A 26,367-nucleotide genomic window follows, 5' to 3' on the forward strand; every position below is an offset into this window, starting at 1 on the left:
ATAACAATATATAAAGAACGGCTATATGGATTTCAGTCAAATTTGATACAGAAGTTTAGTTACCAAATGACCAAAACTCGTCACCTTTTCATTCATGCAGGCTACATATTAATAATTTTATCAAAATTCTAATTTTTCTGTTACATATTACTCAGGGGAGCATCAAAATGACCAAAGTTTGTTACGTACCAAGGTTTGCTACACCAAACAAAGTTTCTTGTAAAATATTCGTAGTGTTCTGCTTCGAGTGAGTTGCATCATAACAACTAGTGATTAAGCATACTTCAGTTAGCACAACAACATCAATAATATTCCAAATGAAATTAAAATAACCAAAATAATGTCAAAAACGAGTGACTTTGTCCCTTTAATGTGCTTGCATTGCAACTTTTCCATGCCTTTGTGCTAAACTCCCATCAAATTAATACTCCTGAATACCGTCAGTCGTGCCACGACGACTTCAGTGCTATGTTTTCAAACTTTACACATGAATGTATTCTTCCGTTGTAGTGTTGCTATTTTAGCAGCTCATTGTCAGCCTGCTTGATGACATGGTATGTTTTCCGTATAAATATGCTACTATGGGAGGCTTTTCATTATTCTATATTAATTAAAAACCAGACCTACTAGACAGGATTAATAAAGTATCGTTTAGATTTAACAGCTGCTAATGCTTTGACGTCCTGGTTTTATCTATCAAAAAAAAACAACAACAACAAACAAAAAAAAACCAATCTTGGCAGCAAAAACGAGGAAAGGCATGTAGCTTTTTCTTAGCAATTAATGTGATAACATTTTTCGAATATAAAGTACTTTAAAGGCAACACATGTCCATTCTACAATAAAGAGGGTTTCAACAACAAACGTGCGCACAACTTACTATCGTTTTTATATACGTCTTTGTCACCAGTAATTGTGGGAAAATGTAAGTAGCTTGGAATATATCGCGGGTGATATCCCGAGTGAGTAATAAGATGCCGTCTGAAATTTACCGTTTTATGTGGCTTACAGTTTTTCTGGAAAAGTTAACCAGTATGATTATTTTGTGAAATCGAAAGCACCTCGTTACCCTTGAGTCAACTTTTGATGACCAGGTATTGTCTGCCACAACAGTGTTTGTTTCTGGTCATTAGCTCGATGGTCTGTTGATCAAGTATAGATTTAAGACGTCCTTGACAGTGACAAACTAATTCATGTACAAAAATTAAATAAAATCACCTAAGGTTAAAATTAAAAATTCTACCAAATTCCAATTCACCAAAATTTCGAACAGATTTTACACGAAGTGAACTTTTTCTTTGGAGTTTATCAGTGTTTTCCTTTCACTGTAGAATACCGTACATTTCTGTAAATGACTAGATGGCCATATCAGTTGTTTAATAGCACAATACCACAAAAGGTTTTACGAGTGTTAATCTTGAGGCACATCGTATTGCGTTTACGAGACACCAAACTGATACCATCGATAATATTAATTCAAAGAAATACTGTTGCCTTTGAGATGCTTTATTCACATGTTACATTACATTCAATTTAACAGGAAAAGATGTCTTAATTTTTATACATGAATGATGATCTCGATGGGTAAATGAATGCGTATTTCAGCATCCCTGTGAACGTTTGTTTCTCAGGCGAAGAGTTTACTATTCGCCCCTGACTGGTGACCTATTACGTGTATCAAAGTATCACTCATAAAATGGCCGGTTCTTATATGTAGATCTCTCGTAAAGGTAAACCTCAAACTTCGAATGTCATCGATCAGTAGAGATGTATCATTTTTTATCAGTTTAGCCGTCAGTCTCAGTGGAATTGAAAGGCACAAACTTCTCTAAATTTGTAACGCAAATACTAGAATGGTCAGTTTTACAATGCAATTTAAGTCATTTCCAAATTTAACGACACCGATAAAATAAATATGGGGTAATTTGTTAGTCGAAATATGGTTTCTTAGTAATGGTCAACATTTCAAATCAAACGTCCATTGTCTATTTTCTAACACGGGTCTTGGGGTAGCCGTACATTAAGGTACGGCACTATGTCTTTCAAGTATTGGTATTCAACTTGCAAGCTATAGTCATGCAGGTCATACACAGGGTTGGCAATTGGCTGGATTCCTGTATCTCTCTTTGAAGGCTTTGGTGAAAAACCTCTGAAAGTAGTGAAGAAAAAGTAAAGTTGTGATTATAAAGGTGTGTGGAAGAACAAACTACTATAATGTCCTGCGCTAATCATTAAAACTTTACTTATACGATCTTTATTCTTACAAATTTGTTACTGATATTAGAGTTCTGAATGAAAGAAAATATACTTGAAAAATAAAGTAATGTGAAACTGTTTGTACGTACTTCAGATTTGTGCGCTGGTTCACTCAACATACAGTAGAATTCGTGATTCAGTTGGTCTGGTGTTGGACGCTCGTGCCTGTTTTCTTGCCAGCAGCCCCGCATAATTCTGTAGCTACAAAGGGTGAAACATAAGGGTCTGTGATGATAAAATTTGTAATATAATCTCTAGGCCAACCCTGAGTGCAATGTTGGTATAACAGTCGAGTTAAAGAATAAGCCATCGGCATTTGGTATCAACGGAAAGAACAAACTGTTCTCTTTTTCAGTCGAGTGGCCTCCATGTCTTCGGAAAGCATTTTCCCAAGACAACAAAGTGCTGCTGTGCTTCATGAAATATAAGCCACGGAAAACAATGATGATAAAGACAAATAAAAAGATAATGTATTTAACAGTTAACTGCAAGTCTAATAAAACTTGGTAAACTTTGGAACACAAGGCTACAAAACCTAGTATTTAAGACTATATTCCTTACGCTGGATGTGTACATCCTTCTGGTTTCGCAGGTCTTCCGCCTCCTTGTAGATACTCTAATAAATTTTCAACTCCCATCATGGGAGAACCACCTTGTTAAAAGACCAGATTAAACACGAAGAATTAAATCAGATGTAACTATTTCAAGAGTGTAGTCACCGAAAGATTATCCTCAGTCTCTTAATTGGAAGCTTACTTTGAATTAAAATATGATGATTTCACTTACCAAGTGAACCTATTTCCCATAGTAGTATTCCATAAGACCATCTGTTATGAAAAGAAAGTCGCCAATGTATAAAATGAATTAAGGCTTTTATTTTACTTTTATTTGAGATGATATCCTGAAAATGCGGCTGTTGCAAACTTGTTTCCTTGTCGTTATATTTGATGGCGCTGCACATATGTCCAATGTAACTGAAAAGACTATCTGCTCTTTGAAACTCACTTATTAAAACTGTTTTTCATTGAAATTATGATCATATTTACTATTTGTAATCATATGCTGAAAGACTAACACGGAAAGAAAATTCGGGGTGTTATATATTTTTCTGAAGTTCATCTTACATGTCGCTTTTAACACTAAACGTTCCATCTTTGAGAAACTCTGGAGGCATCCACCGTAACGGGAATCGATCATGATGATTTGCCTGTGAATAGACATTATCAAGAAAGTTGCTGTGAATTCGTAGTCTCACGTAAAGTAAGGAGGTGCTTTGACCTCGGGGCGGCCCTTTTTTCTATGAAAGACCAGTAATGTTGTATTTGTTACCACAAAGCAATAATAGAAAGGCTCAGTGGAGGAACATTGTAGGGTTAGCGGTCATAACGACAGAGAAACAAGGTAACAATTGCAGCAAATGAGATGCAGAAAGCTTGTGAGCGGTGGATTGAAAGGGCGTGAATGGTAGAGTCAGAAACACCTAATTGTACAGAAGACAAGGGCCAGGAAATACATTATTATTATTACTATTACTATTACTATTATTATTATTATTTGTTTATTATTTGTTTATTATTTATTTATGGAGGGTAATTTGAGTTACAAATGAATTGTAATTTACATAAGAGCCCTCGTCAAGAAAGCAAACAAAATAATACAAATTAAATAATTATACATCAACAGAAAAAAGAACGAAAACATCTAATTCAGTGATGAACCATCATTATTGAATTTTAGAATTGAGAAACTGCGCAATTGAGATTTGAACTGCGATAGTCTTGCAACACTTCGGATGGAAGTAGGCATATTATTCCAAATCGTGGCGGCTCGATAAACGAACGATCTGTGTCCAGTAGCTGTTTTGAAAATGGAAGCGTATAAATTTCTGTTACTAGAACCACGGGTATTAACATTGCTCACGTCAGAGATATAACGGAACTGGTTTAAGGAATCAGCTACAAGCACATTCAAGATTTTAAAGGTCATTAAAGCAATGAAATACTCAATTCGAAAGTCAATAGGTAGCCAATGAAGACGAGAGAAAAGTGTATGCGTAGAAACTGTAAAGTAAAGACCTAAAATAACCCTGGCCGCTCTCTTTTGTAGCCTGTAAATTCTTTGTAAATTACTCTTTGTGGTGTTTCCCCATACATAAAAGCAATAAGGCTATTGGCACATTTCAAACCACTGCATGTTCAAAGCATAAGATAAACTCTTTACAGTCGCAATTGAATGTTCAAATGTACAGCCCTCTTTCTCCAATATTACAAATTTTCTTTGTGACAAAATGGCCGACTCCCCGAGTTATGTTTTATAAATGGAAAATCATCAAAACCTACCCATAAGAGCGATTGATAATCACCAGGAGGTCTTTCGTAAACATCTCGTCCAAGTCCAAAATCTCCGATCTTGGCTGTGAAATCGTTGGTCAAGAATACATTGCGAGCAGCGATGTCTTTGTGCATCACACCTTTCGTCGACATGAACGACAGCGCCTTTGCGATGTCTCTGGCAACTTTTATCAACATTGTTTCAGTCTCGGTGTCGAGTAATCTCAGCGACATGAGGTAGTCCTTAAGATCACCGTTGGATGCATATTCTGTCAGTATGTATTTTGGATCTTGGAAGTCGAAAAAGCAAATACATATGTTACATTGACTTTGCTTCCATGATTCATGATATCGGAAATGTCAATTTGAACCTATTTCAGGTGAAACATGATACAATATTTTGAAAAACACTGTCACGTCTGATTAACATTACTGGGATACATTAACTAAATGACTTGGATAAAGTTATAAATACGTATATTTCAGTTGAAGTGGTGATTCACTTAACCAACGCACTTTGTGTTTAAGCTATATTTATCAAAAAATTTGACTCACAAAACACCTGACTATATATTTCAAAAACAATTTAGTATTGTAGTAATAACTTGGATGTAGGATGAATAGCACATAATATTCCGAACCCCTCAAAGTTGCTATTAATTGTAAATATTAAGTTAGTCTAAAGGTTACACACAATTAAATTGATTTATTTGGAAAAAAACACGACAAGGTTGTTTTGCACTAATCTATTTTCATTCTAAAATATCAGTAATTGAAAAACTGAAATTCAAAAATTATTAAAAATCATTATACGCAAAAGTGAAATGGCACATTCGAATTATTGTTGGAATCTATTGTCAAATACAACTGCAACAGTTGAAAAATTTGAATGTGATAATTTCGCAAAATTAAATGTTATATTCTTGTGAAATGTTGAAAACGCAATACATAAGGATCAATGAAGTCGGGTTATTTCCATGTACTTTCATATTTACACTTCTTTCTCACCCAAATCACACCTCCTTATTACGCTAAGAAGTATTTCGAATATTTCATTCTGGGTTTACAAATTATTTCGAATATTTCATTTTGGGTTTACAAATTAAAAGTCGATGAATTTTTGCGAAAAAATAATTAGCAAACACCGCTGTACAACTCCCCTACATGCCATCTTTCACTTTTCTGAATGTAAGTTCATAGTTTAACATTTTGGTCATACATGTGTTTCTGAGCTGAATGTTTGTGACCTACCTCCAATAGTGACAATACCAAGAAAAGAAATTATATTAGGATGGTTAGGATAGCATACCAATTCAACCAAACACCGAACTTCATTGACGAAATTTTTCCGGCTTATTGCATCTGAACGAGCTGCAAAGAAACGAGAAAATCAATATCAGTCGGCATTGTCGAGTAAACGCTGGCTGCTTTTAGATAAGATGTGATGGGAGAGGTCATATGGAAGACAAACAAAGTGAGTCACGTCTCAGACGTCGTCTGTCTTTACTCTTCAGAGAAGGCTTTCTATACGTTCTTGTACTTGTATCACGAAAGCCAGCCCGCATACAATCAAATAAAGGTGTACTATTGCACCATGCCCTCTTTTTAATCCCCCGAAAATATTACTATATGCATATATTCGAGCTGGAGATTCTGCATTGCTATTAAGCTTACACAGGAAAGTTGTAATTCTTTGGTTATAATATAGTGGATAAAACGGTATTTTTACTATTATATCTCGTGATGCTTACGCCTGAGTTGAAGCATTTCGGTCAATCGTCGACAAAACTACAACTTCTAAAGACAGTATCCAATCACAAATCTTAGAACTCTGTTAAAAGTACCCAAAGCTAGAGAACAATGAATTTATTATGTTTTCTCGTATTTCGTAACAAATGCGATTTGCTTTCAGAAACATTCTCTAGAACGCCCTACCACTACACAGATCCAAGATTAGTGTAAAGCATTTAGAGTAGCCAAATACGATCTAGTTCGCTGTAACTTTCAGAATAATTATGGTTAGGGTCTGTGAAGTTGACTGGTTCCGTTTTACTTTAAAAATCCAATAGATGAACCAATGTTATTTCTGACTAGTCTGCTGTGTATCCCTTAGAGTACATATTTTCTGCTAATACAGTATTCAAACGTTATTAAACAAGCGTTTCCCATTGAATGCGTAACAATTTTACTTGAAATGATGTTATCCAAACACAACATTCACGTAGCTGGAGATAACAAAGACATGCAAATGTTCGAGAACACTACTGAAGTTCTATGAAGAGTACTGCGTTCACAACAGTCGTAAGGTCCATTCGTGCAGCCTATACCCTGCAGAATCATGTTAACTGTGACAGGACCAATCGTAGTGGTAAGATATACGCAACTACACATTTATGCACATAGTCGGCATGCATATGCATGTTTTCGGGCTGGCTGTCCGATTACGATATGAATCCAGTGTTACCTGACGGCAATGCTTCGCCTTCGCATTCAAATCAGTGTACAATTTATGATCAGTGTACAATTTATGTGCACAGAAATCTTGACCTACTTTCGCAGAGAGTTTTAGCAGCAGCTATGTATTCTTTTCCACGGATGGTTAATCGAGCTTTGTAGACTCGTCCATACTCCCCGACGCCAATGGGTTCGTCCTCTAGTATCTTCAAAGCTTTTCTCTCAACATCCCAAGCAAATGCTGCTTTTGGTAAATGTTCCTACATAGCGAATACACACATAAAAATAAAACAGCCTCAGTGGAAACAAAGATAACAATGGTAAACACATAGGGCCATCGTTAAATCTGTAGCATCGGTAGGCATGTTGTTTATTGTTTTAATCATTATTGATGACATTGGTTCGCTTATTACTGGCGAATACATGGGACAGTACACATTAGTTTGAAAATTCAAAACGTTGCATCTTAAAGACCCCTGTATGTAAAGACTTGGAGACAAGGAAACCCTTGTAAGAAAGAATTGGTTGTTGTATTTAACAATACCCTACAGATGATGCCAACAATTTTGAAATCATAACTCAAGATATTTCTTTTCGGCAAACAATGTTTGAAGTCTGACGCTGATTCTCCAATTTACATGAAAAAGAGATATGTATCAGCATTGATTAGAAAGAAATCAAAGTGAATATCTTGCCTTAAGATAATACTCAAACTCCTGGTCGTTTGCTTCTAAAGGTACGTAGAGCCACTGTCGTTTTGCAATATACACAAGCAGCATTACAATAACGACAACTACACTCACTAGTATGGCCCATACATAGACAGGTATAGATATGGTTCCAGCTGTAGATGATAAATTTGCAAAATAAAGTTACTTTTTTGTCCTTATTATAGGTCGTGAAATTAATTTATGAAACCGTACAGCACACAGTGTATGATTAGTACCATCATGATACCGTGATGCCGTGTTATTTGAATATCTGCACGAAAGAAAACGCCCTTACAAAGGACAGAAGTGGTTTCAAGAGACCGACGTGGTACAGTTTGTACGATTAATCGCGCCAGCGGCTTACTGACTACGCATGAGCAGATCCATAATATACTATGCGAGTAACCGGAAGTGTACCCATTTTCACGGGCGCCGCCATGTTTTTTTGAGTGCTCGTAAATAAACAAATACGAAACGTAAAAAGTATTATTTTATAACATGCCAATAATAAAATATATCTCTTTAATTATTTGGCCAATAATAATAATTATCAACCTTGTCACTGATACAAAATATTACTATCATGCCTAAAAATAGAAAAAGAGAGAAAACTGTCGTACATGTGAACGAGAATATTTGCAAAGAATGCTGGGATTGAATTTAGGATAAGCACCCTCTGTGTCAATAATTAAATGCAAAAATTGCCAGTTTTTAGACGGAACGCTATAGTTTCAGCTTGCAAGTGGACGTTGAGCAGTGCAGTTACTACTGCAACGATAATAATGGCACAGGACGTTCCTTGTTGAACACAATAGGTATTTATCATGGTAAAAATTGCCAATTTTTGTTTAACATTTTTACACATTACAGAAAATCCATACCAGTAGTGTATCCGTATGACATCGTGTACAATGCTACATCAGAGGGTAAACTGAGCATTGTTTTCGAACAAACGTATTGAGCAAGTAACAATTAATTATATTTTATCCTTTACTATTACTAATCATGAATCAATACAAATAATATTTCTCATCTTCACCCCTGGGGCGACACCAAGGGCTGAGCCCTTTGTAGTATTAGTGGTTCATTTGATCAGAAAACATGATTATAATTGAGCCTTTTATAAAGTGGCTTTGACATCACTCAATTGGTAAAAGTGATAATTAAAGAGCCTTGAGCGAACTTACCGTTTTCTTCAAGTCTAGCAACAAATACCGAAAAATTGCAAAAAGCAGTATTATTTGATTGATCCGAAGCCCACATGATGATGTCATGCTTTCCAATGGCAAATCTCTCGCCTGATTTTCGATTTGATCCCCAAACAACTGGCTGACCGGAGTTGTCGACTATGGTTGGATTCCACCAGCTGACTTCAGCGGAGTTTTCATCAACTTCTGCCAATACGGTTTTGTCTCCAGGACAGTCAATGATATTTGGTGCCTGGATGTCTGTTGGGTAAGATGAGACAATCATGTTAAACATGCCCCTTCCAACGTGCCTACAATCGTGATAATGCGTGTCAAAAATGATGAAACATACAAACAAGGCAGAATAAAAACAAGAAATAACATATAACCGTTTCCAAATCAACACTTGAGATAATTGTATTCACTGTAAAATCCGTAACACATACATTTTGAATGTTTACACATTGGAAATTCTTACCAAAGTCGCACAATTTTCCAGCCCATCCATCTACACAAATGCAGCCTGTCGAACGATCACATCTTATGGCCTGCTCGCAATTGCATGTGTTGTTACAGAAATCACCGAACAAATTTTCCGCACAACCTATATAGAAATGTATGCCACATAGCTAGTTGGTGAAACATCGTCAAAATGTACAGTTGTTAATGTGATCGGCAGACATACAAAGATGACAAGCTGGATCTAGGTGAAGCAACATTAATTGTAATTGTTGAGACATCGTCCAGAAGAAATCCTCTTCCGGTGTTATCATTCTATCCGTGAAATCGGATTCTTGATCAGCTCTACATACCATGTTAAATTTATCGTATTAAACTTATCATCACAGCCTGTATGGGTCAAATAATGCCTGCATGTGTCAAATAATGACATGTGAAATATAGTCAGGACAAGACAAGAACACATTTTTGAAACATTATTGTATATTTTTGCACACTCTGTTGCGTTAAGCTTAATGTACAGGCGCTGCATGTCACAATTCTTAAGTGGGAAATATAAGAAAATGTAATTTTCAAATGTTATAGTTTTTGCCCCATTAAAGCTATGGCATGTTAAATAAACTTTGAACATTCAGTACCACAGGAAACAGGTGAAGACTGATGGAATACAATTGTTTCTCCTCGATTTAATAAGTCGTCAGCTACAACAACATAGTTTAGTTACCTGCATAGGTAACAGTTGCGTTAGCTGTGTACTGTACTCCATCTTGATCGGTAACTGAACACTGGTAAGTACCAACCCGGTCCTCATTGAAGTGAGCAATTGTCAGTCGACTGAATGACAAGAGGGAATTTGATGTCAAATTGTGTGCATACATAATTCAATATATTGAAGGGGTGCAATATATTGAAAATTGTTTTAGAAGTCAATTTTGCCTACAGTTATATATTTCGCCGTACTCGACTTCACCTACCACATGAGTTTCAATCATAGAAGAAGCGAAGCGAAACAACAGAAACTGAAAAAAAGTTTCGAAAGTAAATTCCCTCTTCGGTGCTAAAGCTACGTTTATTTGATAATTTCATCTTCACATTTTTAATAGTTACCACACAAGGCGTAGTGCATTAAGTACGTATACTTTTCTAGCGTTGTGATTGACATATTTCTGAATATCTGAGTAAAAGCCAAGAAAATTACATTTTGGGGAATCTGTTCTTTGTCACGGTGTTTTCAAATTTCCGAAATTTTATAATGATCTACAAATTTTCGCTGTTTTAAATTGGTCAACATAATGAAAGTATTGCTTCGGTTTCAACCTTATTTCATAGTGTAAAATGATATAAAAATGAAATATAATAAGCAAAATATTTCGCATGAAATATCATTATTTTCTCTCTATAACAGTTAATGATTTTGTAGAAGTTGATGATTCAAATAATTTATTGTTAAATTGGATATTAGAAATCCACTTGCGAATATCACAAATGAATCGCAATGCTAAAACATTGAACTTATCAACATCTTCCTTCTTTAATCTGTAAGTAGCCTACATTAAATACTGAACGTATTTGCTCTGCGATAAAGCTACTCTAATCTTGTACAAAGATTTGAAGATTTGAAGAAGCAAATGACGTTTTGAGGAATCAGACCTACTTTTTTTCACTTTTTCTGAGGTTATAATGGTTTACAAATTTTCGCTGTTTGAAAATGGACAATCTAATGAATGTATTCGTCGGCAGATTAGTAATATGACGTTATTCACAAAATATCGGAATTTATGTTCGACAGTGCAATGGAGGAAATACGTCCAATTTTACCAGAAAAAAAATTATATCGTTTTGAGGATGTCCATCACGCAGAGGGTCGTGCCATTTTAAGCAGACTAGGAAGGTGTTAAGCGTGTACGCAAAGCGCACAAAACGATCGCGAGACTTTAACACGCACAGCGCTCTGACAGTCCACGTGTTAGAAATTGAAGTCAAGCAGTATAATTGTAATCGCATGCACAGGTTTAGGACAGACTATTATTCACTTCATGACGTACTGAATGTTAATTGCAATTGTTTTGTAAAAATATTACATTTTTTCTCGATTTTTCCCTGTGTAAACGTAAAGGAGTTATGCGGTCAAAGATTAAATAGTGTAAAATCTGTACGTTGACTCAAGCAACGCAAATTCTATGAACCCGGCATCACGCTTTTCATTGAGTAAACTCAATCCTTTGGTCAACTTAAAATACGTACATATTGAAAACATTCCTTTCCGTTTTGGTTAGAAGTTTGAATGCAACAATCCTCCTTTTCGTTTCCAAATAGGAGAAATACTTTGAGAGTTAAAAAGTAACACGAAGAAAAGTTTTAAAATTGATTCATCTGTAATTGTAGTTTGAGTATATTGAAACTTTTATACCGCGAAATCTCTAACCCTTTGAGCACCAAGGTCAAAATTAGTCGCCTTTACAAAAGATACTAAAGTCAAATTTTTTCAGGTTTTTTCCAAAATTTTGAAAAAAATTAAATTTTGTTAAATGTGATTTCCATTTGCTCCAAAATTATCAAAACAAATACAGAAAAATTCATGAAAAATGGTAAAATGTTGAACTAAAATTATTTTGGGAAAATTACAGCACTCAAAGGGTTAATTAAAACGGACGTGGTGCTCTCTCGTTTTAGATAGAACAATCGCAGATAAAACACTAACCTGCTATGCAATTCATAAGAGATCTGTTCTGTTGGACTCCCTAGTACTCTACTAGAAGAACCATTGAAGTATGCCCAAGTTGTACCGTTGAAGTTTACTTTCAAGCTGTAGTGACATGAAATGTACAGTATTTCACCGTAGATAGGATTAGCGTCAACTGGTATTACCCATATGTCTTTTAACGCTGTAATGAAGGAAATGCGCATGGTATTAACAAGACATTATACAATGATTTGCCCGCTAAATTGAACATTGCTCATGGCACTAGGAACTGAAAAAACATTTCATGTCGTGTCTCGAATAAGCGATGTCCTTCCATCAGTATGAATCCTATGCATGACAAACGTTTCAAAACATGCTATTGAAATTTACATTCGGTAAACATTTATGTTGCTACCTGTAGCCCCTATACAATGGGAGTGACTTACTTTTCACCAATAACATTTTCCTGTAATTTTAATTGTTTTGTATGAACCCAGACTTATGAATTTTCACTACCTGATTAGAATTGAGAAGCAACGGTATCTACTCGCCCTGTAAAGAGATCGCCGATTAAGACCACATGGCAATATGCCTGTCTCTAAAAAGGAAGTGCAGTAATGGAGACGATGTCGTTTGTTTTTTAGAGTTTGTTTGTTTGTTTGATTTAGTTGATTCTTCAAAATATCCAAACAGGGAAGAAAATAAGTAAAGCGTTTGCAGAGTCGTAGTGATCAAGTTTATTTACCCATATCACAAGCAGGTCCTGTCCATCCATTGGAGCATTTACAAGCACCATTGAACCCATGGCAAGTAGCACCGTTCTGGCATATGCACTCTTTATCACAGAAAAAACCATACCTCCCTTCTGGGCAACCTGTCCGACAATGGCAGAAATAAAGAGCTTCAAAGACTTGATTTAAAACATGTTGGAGGCCGCATGATAGCTGGATCAGCTCTCTCTTCATGTCGTCAAGGAGAATTGCTTTAATGGTCGAAGCACGAGTATATTTTGAAAGGGAAGCATACGCAAACATTTACATTTTCATTTTACTCTAACACATGACCAGATATAGGAATAAATAAAATCTGATAGATAATTAAAAAAACAAACAAATTCATCATCCATTACGGAAGCCCTTATAGATGTCCCTTCCTTTTAAATAACTCGTTTGTGTTCTTAAAAAGTTTGTTGTTTTTGTTATTTATCAGCAGATATCGGATATTGTGATAGCTGATGCTATACTTGATATTGTAAGATCTAGAATCTAAGAATTTTGCAAAGATGGTCCGGAAATTATCTTTAAGCTTAACACTTGACGATTTCCTGTGCTTATCAAATACCTCCGATGAAAAGGGTGAATAAATCTATATTCGCAGATTTAAGTACGTGAACGGTGACTTCAGCATTACAAAATTCCGTCAACTTTACTTTAAGCGCAATATCTTATTATAATACGCAACATGCTCATTCCGTGTTGCGATTCGCCAGAATGCGTCACGTGACGACAAAAATAGATACGCCTGTATCACCCCAATATGTAATAATTGACCCAATATGTATATAACACTTAGCTAATATATATAATACTAACTCAATATGTACTAAAATCTTTACACTGTATGTAATATCACTGAACGTGGGATATAATGCTCAGCAACACAAGACAACTTACGTCGAGCGACCATAACCCTGTCCCTTAGTTACAAATGACCATTCAAAGGTTTTGGTGATAGTTAAGATGGTAATAATTATTTACGTCACCAAATATAATCAAATACTAAGAATACCCAGCAACCATAAGCATGTCAATATAATTTCGAATGATCTCAAAATTATTACAGATTGGGGTGATACGTCTAGTTCCCATGAAATCGACAAAAGTGACGTCAGATGGTATTTCTGAAAGACTACTTCCCTAGGAAAATAGTTTTTTGCTAAATTTGAAATAGTGCCCCATCACGTGACCCCAGTATCGTCTGCAGCTCTGTAGCAATTACGACTGATGCGCGCCGGTAAGAGCGACGAGCGAACAGCGTAGGAACTTGAACAGCTCATTGCCGGAAAAGGATCGAGTATGTTGCTAGGCAAGTTTAGACTATTTTTTTGGAACAAGTGGTATTACCACTGTGGAGAAATCGTCAAGTTTTAAAAGTTGTCACTATGGATTGTTGCCGTGCATAATATCAATCACATTAAACACCATAACATTATACAACATGAGCGTGTGGCGTTTCATAAAACATATTATATAACCTGGTCTTTATTCTGGCTATAGTGCCCGTTTATTACCCAAGAAACACATCGGTATACCGTCGGCCCGGACCTACGGCTTCGGGGAAAAGAGGCGTGCTTCTAGTAAAGCACGACCCCTCGCGGTAATAAACGGGCGCTATAGCCCTCGTGACCAGATAAAAGGTGTTTACTAAGTGAAAGTTCATGGGAAATTTAAGGTTTGACTTAGAGTGTCCGTGCGTCATTATTCACATTATTCTCAAATACCAAAATTTATTGTTTAAAATGTGGTATGGCATTGTTACGCTGTGATGACCAATTTCCATCTACTTATTTTGTATTATAACACGCCGCATGCTCATTCCGTGTCGCGATTCGCCAGAATACGTCACGTGACGAGAAAATTGATACGTCTAGTCCCAACCAGATCGACAAAAGTGAGGTCAGAGGGTATTTTTTGAAAAGCTATTTCCCTAGGCAAATAGTTCTGACCAAATTTGGAAAAGTGCCCGGTCACATGACCATAGTGTCGTCTGCAGCTTTGCAGCAATGGCGGGTGACTAGAACGTGATGTGCGTGAAAAACAGATTTTCCAACATTTTCCAACATTCCAACAGCTTAGGAACTTGAACAGCTCATCGACGGAAAAGATTAAAGTGCAACTAAGGATGTCGCTAGGTATGCTTAGAATATTTTTTGAAAGAAAATGGTACCACGTACAACTGACATCGCCCAGCAAACTTGTCACAATGGATTGTTGCGGTGCAAAATATCAAAATACATTAAAAAATTATGTAACAATACAACATGAGCATGTGGTGTGTTATAAAACACCTATAGCCCGGTCTTCATTCTGGCTATAGCGCTCATCTTTTAACCTTCGTGGCCGTGTGTTACCAGAAATACATCGCTCTACCTCTCGGTCTACGGCCTCGGAGCATAGCGATGTGTTTCTGGTAACACACGGCCCCTCGGGGTAATAGACGGGCGCTATAGCCCTCATGACCAGGCAATAGGTGTTTACTATAACCCGACGCAGTCAGTAGTGCGTCATTTACCATTATCATAAAACTGCTGGAAGAGTGATAATCTATTGGTTCTATCATAATGAGAAAGACTTTGTGAGTAAAGTCAGATTAGAAAGAGCAATCACATAGTAAAAATACAGATGTTGCCCCTTTTTGTAACTCACCTTGAGTCACAAGTTCTACTTTCACCGCGTTAACGACTATATCAACACTTGGAGCAACATCAGACATCAGCAAACCTATCGGTGCGCTCGTATTAACATAAAAGTCTTCCATCTGAATTTCCAAAAGACAATTAGACCTTACAGAGGAGTCCTGGGAAAAGTTCCTTGGAAAGACGCTCTGGAGAAAAGTGAACATAAGGCTTACATTGTCATATTCAATAGCCAAATAGTGGCGATTGCTAAGTACAAAATTTCCATCTCTCTCTCTCTCTCTCTCTCTCTCTCTCTCTCTCTCTCTCTCTCTCTCTCTCTCAATATTGAGAGTTTTATTACACAATGCAATAACATCTTGAAAAGAAGTCGAATGCATACTCAAAATTACGTGAAGTTGAGACTAGTACCAATATTTTAGAGTCCTCACTATGTGTGCCAGATAGCTATAGCGTTTGTTTCCATTCAGAAAAAAATGGATTACTCTTGCCAAATGAATATCGTGAGACCCTCTGAGCAGTGTACAATTAGGCCATATAGTACCAAAGTATGTTGCACTTATCCAAGTCCCATCCATTTTCATGCATTTTTCTTCGAACCATCCCACTTCTCATTTTGCATTGCGTAAAGCTTCACACAAATTAAACTCAAATTATTGGAAAGTCACATGTAGAGAATTCGCTTTTCAAGTTGGAAAATTAATCTCCAGGTTACGTACCCTGTCTTTGTAGTACGTGAACTCCGGTACTGGAATTGGTGGTCCTTCTATTTGGTTGAATACTACATTGTAGTCACAAAAGTACATATATGAGTCGAATAAATCTACAAAGATGTCTGCACTGCCTAGATAATCAAAAGATCATGTTCAAAGGATTATTTGTCGAGGAACAACACAAGCATTATAAACATCTCGTCTAAGGAGAAAAACTCAATTGGCAAACTATTGCTTAAAGTCTTTTGTACGGTTAGAACGCGACGTCCAAGAGGGAGTTCAATGTCTCCAAACAGTAAGTAGCCAGTTAGAACTTGATTCTACAGAGTCGACGTATTTGCAACTTGCAGTATGTAAACGGACGTAAGTTTGTTCAAATATCTGTCGCTTTCAAATTGTATGAGTAACCAGACATCACCCGGAACCCTAACCTAACCTTTGCGTTAGTACATACTGCATAGTTTAAGTATCGAGAACAACTGCTGGCAAATACCCCAAACCCAAACCCATACAGATACCGCAAATATAGAACTGGCATTTTCATGTGTTAGGGTTCTGTTCTTCCAGAAATACTTCGTTCTTTCACTTAAGTATATGCATGCAATCTCAACAATTTGACACTTTATTGCACCAATTTAATTGAGTGAAACGGACGATGAAAGTTTTGCATTATAAGTGAATCTAAAATCTATGAGCATACTGATATTTCAGAAAGCATGTGCATCGACGAAATCATAATGGGTTGGGTATCAAGACAGGCCTACTGGTTTACTCTAAGCGCAATGAGAAGCACAGATAAACTTGAATTCCTTCAAGGTGACACCAGAATAGCTTCTATAGATATTGCCAAGCATCTGGCGGAGTTCTTCCCGCTGTCATCTGTCGATGATTTACAATTGTTAAGGGTATTACATTTGAGAACTTCACTTAAAAGTGACTTACATCGGCCATTGTCAGTGTCTACTTCCAATATTAGATCTAGCAACGCAGAAGCAGGTCTACTCTGTTGTCTAGTGTCGCCATTTAATATAGATATCAACTGAAAACCGCCCTTCAAAAGAAAACAATAAAAGTGTACGTAATATTGACGATCAGCCACCGTAACTTCCTCATGTTACTTGCGTTAATAATGAACACCAGAACATGTTTTTGAAAAATGATATTTCATGAATATTAATGACTTTTTTACTTATATACGTGAATCTGTAAAATATACTTGGTGTTCAAAGTTTCAATAAAAAAAATCGATGCAAATATGATTACATCATTTACAAGTTTTCCCCATTGAGTTCTAAAAAGGACTACTAAATTATTTGGCATTTAATGCATTTTGCCTTGGGCAAAAGGTACCAATGGTTTGACTCGTCGTTGAGAACTATCAGTTAGAAGGTTTGATAAAAGAATATCACAAAAGTAAGGTAGGAAAATCATAGTGGCAAAAATCCACATTGACTACGATTACACCGACATTCGTATGTTCCATGTATTATTTTCGTCACATCGCCGTGTCGAAATAGCTGGCAGCCGAAGGCGGCGGGAAATCAGTTCACTGACACGCATGCGCCACTGCAGTGCGATGAGAAAAAATAACTCGAAGTCGCTGTTATTGCAATCCAAAAATGTGTCATGGCGGCCCGGTTTCAATATTTGCTATAGTGGTGCGGCATGGCAAAGCCATTGTGCATTTTGTGGTAAAAGCACCAAACTTGGCTCAGATGTGTCTTAATATGTGCTGAACAAATTCAGATACCGAGCCACTGAAAATCTACCAAAGCGTTGCCATGGCAACCATTTTCCCAAAATGGCTACCAGACTCGTATTTCTCACTTAGTAAATGTCAACTACATAAGTCGTTGGGTAACTTTAGGTTGAATAATTTCAATAAGAAACTGTGAAAAGTGTTATTTGAAAATTATTTTAAGTTTCCTTCACCACCTGACTTGTTAAACGGGTTGAACAAGAGTAAGAGATTGGGTTAAATTTCCCCACAATTTTCCATGTCAGGCCTTGTGATTTAACACCCTGCAAAACTTGTCAATGGCTGACTAATAAAAATTAGAAAAGATAATTAGTCAATGTCAAAATATTGCACATATTCAATATTTCTACTCAAGAACACTCCATCCATTGGAAGAACATGGAACACGCTGTTTTTACACTCGGACGCATCATACTCTGCCCACCACAGCCATGGGCCGATCTAGGCCTATTTGCAAAACCTGGTGAGTGTCGCACGTACCAGCTACAATTCTAAAAATGCTTAAAACTGGTGCATCAACGATTACAAATAAGAATAAATAAAAAAAACTCTGAACAGTACCTTCTGATAGTCTAACTACACAGAACAGCTGACAGCTGATCATCGTATAAAACATTCAATTTGACAATTTTGATTCTTCCACTTTTGCCTTGTTGCAACCATATTGTCAATAATTTTATTAAGAGAACCCGTTTTTCTGGTAGAATGAAATTATAAAACAATAAAAAATGCAAATAGTAATCTTAATATGCATTTATGATGGTTATACATCCACTATTCACTGCAGAATCATCCGTAAGAGTAGCAACTACGGGATTTTACAGTAATTGATGGTCGTCATATTTAAAAATGGCCGCCACACCAGAACGAGGCTCTACCTGTGAGGGATCTGTATCCAAATTGATTTTAAAACAAAAAATATGCAAATGGTAATCTTAAAAGGCATTTATGATGGAAATACGTCCTTTATTCACCACAGAATCATCTGTAGAGCAGCAACTATGGGATTTTATAGTGACTGATGGTCGCCATATTTAAAAATGGCCGCCACACCAGAACGAGGCTTAACCCGTGGTGGCTCAATATCCAAATTGATTTATATCATGATAATCTACATTCGTACCAAATTTCATGCTTTTATCACAAAATGCACAATTGTTATGAAAATTTTGGTTAGGCCGCACCACTACTATGCAAACGCACAACTTACAGTTACAAGGACTCAGTCTGGTAGTTTTATAATTTTACTGTACCAAGAGCCAGTGAGGCCTGTGGCAAAGAAGGATAATAGGGTTTCCCTAAAAATACTTTTGTCACAAAAAATACAACTACTATAAGCAGTGGACTGTCACTTTCAATCAAAATCATATTTCCATACTTACTCTACGGGAGCTAATGGGCGCAACCTTATTGTATTATTGTTTTTGTATAATAAATGAACAATTCAACCTGTTAATATTATACTTAAGAACAAGAGAGGCCATTATATTCAAAGGTAATTAACTATTATTATTATCATTATAATCATTATCATGACAATTGTTATTAATACCGAAATAATATGACAATTTCCTCAGGTATATCACGATTTCATCAACAATATGTTTATTATTTATAGATCTTTGGCAAGCTTATCCATTTTAGCTAAGAAAATTTTGCAGAATAGATTGGGAAACAAGGATCTGACATATAGGGCATTAGAGTTATTCGCTTCGACTGGTATATATCTCTAGGTGGTCCAGGGAGCTTTTGAATGTTTCATATGAATGATTGGGTAAAGTCCTTTTTCCGTACCCATATGAACACAATTTTTGTTAAAGAAGTAATACGCAAACGACAAAAAATACTCACAGTGTCTATTGGACTACCTTCATAAACTGGAGTTTCACATCTTGAGTTGTAAAATGGTGGCCAACTGATTTCGTCTAGAACAGTCACCGTCAGCGTCGTCTCATTTTCCCATGACTTTACCTGTTACAGATATTGACAAAACAAGGTAATAACATTCAGAATTCTTTCTTGTATACCTTTGGGTATTTTGATCATAACGTTTGGTATACGCTTTGAATTAGGAATCAGAATGCTTTTTTAAGTTTGTATATCCATGTGAACCCTTTGTTGCAAAATTACCAAAATCAGGAAGATCATTGTGATCTTTATGAACAGGAATTAATGTACGTACGTACGTACGTATGTACATATGTATGTATGTATGTATGTATGTATGTATGTATGTATGTATGTATGTATGTATGTATGTATGTATGTATGTATGTATGTATGTATGTATGTATGTATGTATGTATGTATGTATGTGTGTATGTATGTATAAGATAGAAATGTTTCAGATCAAAATAAATGATGCCACAAGATACATAACTTTCAGTCGAGTAAAAGGACCAATCGATAGTAATCAATGATAACGTTGTCCAGTCCCGATAGTAAGATAACTTCTTTCAAGAACAGGGCAGGTAAGTCGAAAAATTTACACCTCCAGATTTCTCGCGAAGCTGTTGACAATTAATAGCTTTGGATTCCTCGACCTGTGGGGCCGGGTAAACATTTCACATTATAAGACACTCCATCCGCAGTCTGTGTTCTAATTCGTCAAGTGATAGTCACGTGGAATGCGTTCTTGTTGTGCTGGTCCACGTAAACGACGTCATCAGGCATCATTTGTCGGAACTTTTGTCTGCCAGGCATCAGTTTTGAATAATAATGCCTGCTGACTTCAAAAAGGGCATTTGCGCATGCGCCAACTAGAATGTAAACAAATATGTCGTCTGCGGCCGAACGAAACGATAGTCGAGAAATGTCTTGGTTTATCCTACTTTCTGAAGAAGAATTGACTGCTCTGGTTTCTAACAAGGTCTTAAAATGGACGAAAACGATAGTCAAAGATGCAATGAACGTTTTGCTGAAAATATTGCGACGCTGTTGGAAAAAAAAAACATTTACGTGCCGAACCACTTCAACATGAGCTTTAATATTACATGCGACAAGTTTTGTGTATGGCACACTCTTATGCAACACTGCGGATGAGGTGTGTTATAAAACACATATTGACTGGCCATTAGGGCAACAGCATACGTCTTTAACCCCTCGAGCCTATGAGTCAGCCCAAAAAACAGACTGTTTCCCTCGGCCTTCGGCCTCGTGAAACAGTCTGATTCATGGGTGACTCACAGTCCCTCGGGGTACAGACGTATTCTTTTGCCCTCATGGTCAGTCAATATGTGTATATTGAACTGGCTCAATTCCATGATCACAGTTTCCGGTCGAATTCGTTTCAAAAGTAACCCCCAACTCTCCACCGCAATGTCTGAATCATACTGCACACAATGTATCGCCATAGGAGTGATTCCTCTTTAAGAATGAACAGAGCTGTCATTGTGTAGTTCACTTGTAGCCTCTCCGATTCGTCTACACAGATTGGTGCAATTGACTACGTCAAAAAATGGGCGCGGTCCCTACAGAGGTTTTTTTTTCAGGCAATGAACATTTTTCACTCTCACATCTATTATCAACAGGAAACAGTGAAATATTATTGCCATTTAGCATAATATTCTATACGGCTTAGCCCTTGGTGTCGCGCCAGGGGTTAAGATTGGCAATGTTATTTGTATTGATTCATGATAAAATAGAATTAAGTGTTACTTCATATGACAACTATACCCAGTTTCCCTCTGATGAAAGCAGTTCACGTACGTACACGACGTCAAACCCTGCAGCAGTGCAGGTATAGATTTTCTGTAATGTGTAAAAATGTTGGACAAAAATTGACAATTTTTACCATGATAACAGCCTAGTGCGTTAAACAAGGGACGTATTATGCAATAATTATCATTGCAATTGTAACCGCGCTACCCAACTTCCACTTGCAAGCTGAAAACTACAGCGTTCCGTCTAAAAACTGGCAATTTTTGAATCTAAACATTGACATAGTGGGCGCTTTTTTAAAATTAAATCCCAGCATTCTTTTCGTATGACCCGTTCATATGCACGACAGTTTTGTCCCTTTTTCTATTTTTGTGGGTTATGTTAATGATATTTCGTATCAGCGACAAGGTGGATAATAATACTTACTGGCTAATAAAAGAGATATATTTTACAAACGGCATGCTATGTAATAATTTGCACATTTAGTATTTTGTTACGAGCACTCAAAAAAAACATGGCGGCGCCCATAAAAGTAGGGTACACTTTCGATTACTCGCATAGTACATTATGAATCTGCTCATGCGTCGTCAGTAAGCCGCTGGCGCGAATATTAATACTATTTATTAGTTTTGTCAAAAAAATTGTCTTCTACGAGAGATATGCACTTATTAGATATGTTGTATTTTTGCCTTTCGGTGCACACTGGGTGTCATAACTCATCATGATACACATTGGCGGAGACAAGTACACCAAGAAGGTAACGTAAAGCGGTGACAAAAACAATGTGCGAAAAGCCACACACACACACACACACACACACACACACACACACACACACACACACACACATATATATATATATATATATATATATATATATATATATATATATATATATATATATAATTATATATGTGTGTGTGTTCTGCGACTACTATATGTGAATTGGCCATTCCATGCACATAAAAGATTGACACACGTACGTGTGAGAGTGTTCGTAAATGCATTTAGTATACCACTTTTGACTGAAAGATTATACAGGATAGATACTTACTGTGTATGAAATGTGCAGCCTGTAATGAGCATAGACATCAAAGTCTAGAAACCCGTTTGTGATTAGAATGCCATTGGACGTTATCTTGAACCTCTCATCCTAAACAAAGAAATTATAGAACATCGACTTAGCCTACACGTTGATAATCAAAAGACGATGTTCGCAAATGAAGTCGCTAATAAAATATCCATAATGCATGTCAATAATTTCATTGTAGTAAATACATAAATGAAATATTCGTGGGGTTAAATTTGTTGTCTCTTAAGTTACGGCTGACCACAAACGTTTCTAAGTTTTTTGAAAATTGCAGTAACCTAAATCTGACATACGTATTGAGAGCATGGTATGGTGGTAGAAATTATTTTGAATGGAAATGATATCTGGAAACCAACATGAAGTTGGTCACAGCGGTGTTCAAAGCGGCAAATAATATTTTTTTATGATTTAGATACTTGTATATAGCGGTCAGGGAGTACTATCTGTAATCATTTTCTCAACGGCGTGTATTTTCACCAATTGACTGTTATGTTAGTTTTGATATAGCTCACTGTTAAAGAAGAATGGCGCTTTAATGCAGAAGTCAAACAATTAAACATGGTGAGTATAGGCTGAAGAACGAGAAATTGTAAAATGAAAAGAGTAGAATGTACCTTAATATGAATGGAACACAAATTACCGATGTATTCTTGATCTTTCCTATCAGAATGCATGTTTACTTTTTGCTTTGTAACATTAAGCATTTGATTTTCATTAAAGGGACAAAGCCGGCTATTTTTCTCGAATTTTGTTCGATAGGAGATATACTACTTATATTGTTTGACATGTTGAAAGATACTGAATGAATGGGTGATTCCTTATCGATCAATTCATCCATCCAATTGCTTTATTTTTTCTGTTTAATTGTTTCAAATAGCAGTACTTGTTACGGAATACGAGACCTAAGTACTCAAAGGTCAAGTGGGGTCACCTGTAGGCCTGTGACAAAGATAACATTGAAAATATTTTTTTCTAAAGGATCATGTAGCTATTTATGTCCTTCCTCGTCACTATTTTCCCAATTTCCCCATTCCATACTTTGAGTATTTTCGCCCCATTTTGTTAGAATGCGCACTTATTAGACTTGGGTCGACATTGTTTCTTTATAGTCTTTTCGCCTATGGTAATTTCCCACATAACGTGTTGCGATGTATTGGAGAAGCAATATTGATCAATGCCAAGAAATTTGGTCCATCTGCATATATTTACCTTGTTTCCTGACAGAATCTGGAACGAATGTACGTCGCTTCCGAAAGTGTTCTGAAAATTAAATACTTTTTCTCCAGGCTTTGAACTCTACAAGACAAACGTTAAAAGTTTATAATTATTTGTCCGTTCTGTACGCTTTCGCACCAATGCACACTTTCGACTTTTGCAGGGTATACGCAGGCGTAATTTAAGAAAAATAAGTGAGTTTTGGTAAATGCTACTATAATATCCTAATATGATTATACAGAATTTTAATTTGTTAACCGTGTTAAAAAACTTGTCAGATTGTGTCCAGTTTATTCAGGAGGTAAAAGAAACGAACATCAAAATGCCAGGTATTAGGTGTGTTGTGATTTTCTCATAGGTTCAGCTGCTGACTTGAGGTGACCCTTATGTGGTATTTAAGTGGGCGTTAAATATTTGCATAATAGCTCACTTTTGAACCTTTCACCGCACAGATTTTATACATGCGGCCTGACCAAATCTACCAGCTACGGTAAGTACACAGTATCTATCTTGGATTACTGCTAGCGGGAAACCACCAACGTCCAGCCTTCATGACATTTCGCTTGAAAATATATGCAGCGATAATACATGAAAAGGCGGAGATTCAACATAAATAACTTTGGGCAACACGAAGGCAGCACAATTGGCGATACTACAGGGAAGTGTAGGGATGTGCTTCAAACAAAGATCATAACCACTGATATTGTCTCACTTCCTCTTTGTATAATTGGCTACAGATCTATCACACAGCAGCTGCACGTTTCCTGCATTCTGTACAAAGACATATTACAATTCCGATTGCTTCTTCTGCTTCGAACAAATACGCCTCCAGCCTCCAACTTATTAATAGAGTCCTGTCTTGTACGTCCTTCAAAATGATTTTGTCGAAAATCCAACCATGAAATTCTTTGAAAATTGGGACGAATAATTTCATGAATGCCATGAATAATTTCTGAAAATTTTGTCGGCTTTGATAAACAAAAACGTCAATCTCTTAATAAAGCAATCATCATATTTTACAAGTCATAAAAAGGGAAGCTACAAAGATGTAAATAATAAAAAAACAAATTAACCCTGTACAGAGAAGCTTCGCCAGATTCGTGATTAAACATCTGTTAGCACGTCCATACTGATGTAGTGGGTAGTCTAACGTATATACATTGCACACTCTTCAGTGGTTGAAAGACACGAAATCATTATTCAGACGGTACTTACTTCCGGTATGCTGACTGTGAAGTTAACGTTACCATCGTCTCCAACTGGCTTTGAAGAGGCTATTGTCGTGAACAGAAAAGCAAATGAGAAAATACAGGATTTTATGATGAAATTGTAATTATAATTTGGTATAAGGTCTGCAAGGTAAAAGTATACCCTTTGATGAACATCCGAGCATAAATATTATGAGATCAGTCAAGGCAAAAATTCAAGTTTATAATTAATTTTTCTGACGATAATTACAGTTTTAGGGCATGACAACTAATCTATCGTCACGACTGGATACTGTCTTGAGTCCGGTGGATCTGTAAGGAAAATGACGACGGCGAAATCACATTGAATAGAAATGGCTTAACTAACTATCCATTAACTATGACGAAATGAAAGCAAAATTACCGCAACTACACAGCTGGAATATACGTTAGAAGGTCACAGGATTCGTTTCCTGTTTCCTTAAACATATTTTTTTACTCTAAGTAAGTTCACTAGGAGATAGGAATGTTGACAACAGAATGTCATTACAGCGTTTTCCATTGCTTATAATCAAAATTGTAAATTAGATTGTGCTTCATAGAAGACGTTACACATGTTGGTTCAGCTCGCCATGAACGTTTTATGAGCCAAGCCGAACCGTAACAGGCTAACATGCAACAATCATACATCTTCGTACGATGACAAACCAACGGCTTCACTCTTACATACCTATACAGAATAATCTAATAAGCCAGCATAAGCACAAGACGCTCGTCTCCAGGTAATATAATTGTCTTCGGACTGTCTCCATCATGGACTCTTCATAACACTGTATGGTTTAATGAACGTTTTCCGAATATGAATATTAAACAAGGAAGAGGGAATACTTTCCACACGATACGCTGAACGTATTTAAAGCTGGGTGCATAACATTTGACACGGCACGAACAGAAATGTGGAATTCCAGTAATTTTTCACTCGAGACTCAATAGGAAGACTGCTTTAATGTGTAATGTTTCATATTTTTGGATAGCGCCACTTCTGTACTAAAAGCATTCAGAGGCGCTATAATAATCACTCAGTGATAATTAATGGCGCCAAAATGCGTGCGCGTGCATATACAGTGGCGCACGCGCGCGTGCATTTAGGCGTCACTCCTCTTCGTCCGGATCTGGGTAATTCCAGCATGAGAATTACTTTTATTTTCAAATGATTGCAAAGTCTTGATTCTCCCTCAAACAGATAATT

The 26,367-nt window shown here is 36.5% G+C and overlaps 1 protein-coding gene across 2 annotated transcripts; it reads right to left on the reverse strand.

Annotated features, from left to right (window-relative positions):
• Positions 1-339: 339 nt before the first annotated feature.
• LOC139147338 (uncharacterized) lies at positions 340-26,016 on the reverse strand. Of its 2 annotated transcripts, XM_070718397.1 has the most exons (22): positions 25,849-26,016; positions 25,147-25,205; positions 23,926-24,012; positions 22,681-22,779; positions 19,818-19,937; positions 17,150-17,258; positions 16,214-16,338; positions 15,505-15,682; positions 12,825-12,953; positions 12,098-12,281; positions 10,121-10,230; positions 9,416-9,541; positions 8,938-9,198; positions 7,736-7,884; positions 7,138-7,300; positions 5,838-5,957; positions 4,596-4,876; positions 3,381-3,463; positions 3,043-3,083; positions 2,818-2,908; positions 2,346-2,457; positions 340-2,149 (listed from the first exon to the last, which is right to left on the reverse strand). In XM_070718397.1, the coding sequence occupies exons 1-22, from the start codon at positions 25,931-25,933 to the stop codon at positions 2,084-2,086; spliced, it is 2,778 nt and encodes a 925-aa protein (XP_070574498.1). In that variant the 5' UTR covers positions 25,934-26,016; the 3' UTR covers positions 340-2,083. The 2 variants fall into 2 exon arrangements, 1 of the variants encoding a protein (XP_070574498.1); XR_011555708.1 differs by lacking the exon at positions 3,381-3,463 and having other exon boundaries at positions 1,468-2,149.
• Positions 26,017-26,367: the final 351 nt, after the last annotated feature.

This window comes from Ptychodera flava, chromosome 13 (genome assembly GCF_041260155.1).
Source record: "Ptychodera flava strain L36383 chromosome 13, AS_Pfla_20210202, whole genome shotgun sequence".
In the NCBI taxonomy this organism is placed as follows: domain Eukaryota; kingdom Metazoa; phylum Hemichordata; class Enteropneusta; family Ptychoderidae; genus Ptychodera; species Ptychodera flava.

Excerpts from the sequence above, each read along its gene's own strand:
- LOC139147338 (XM_070718397.1), bottom strand. The coding sequence starts at position 25,933 with ATGATGGAGACAGTCCGAAGACAATTATATTACCTGGAGACGAGCGTC. Across the intron at positions 12,282-12,824 it reads AGGACCTGCTTGTGATATGG|CGTTAAAAGACATATGGGTA; the intron begins GTAAATAAACTT and ends CCTTCATTACAG. Across the intron at positions 2,909-3,042 it reads ATGGGAAATAGGTTCACTTG|GTGGTTCTCCCATGATGGGA; the intron begins GTAAGTGAAATC and ends TCTTTTAACAAG.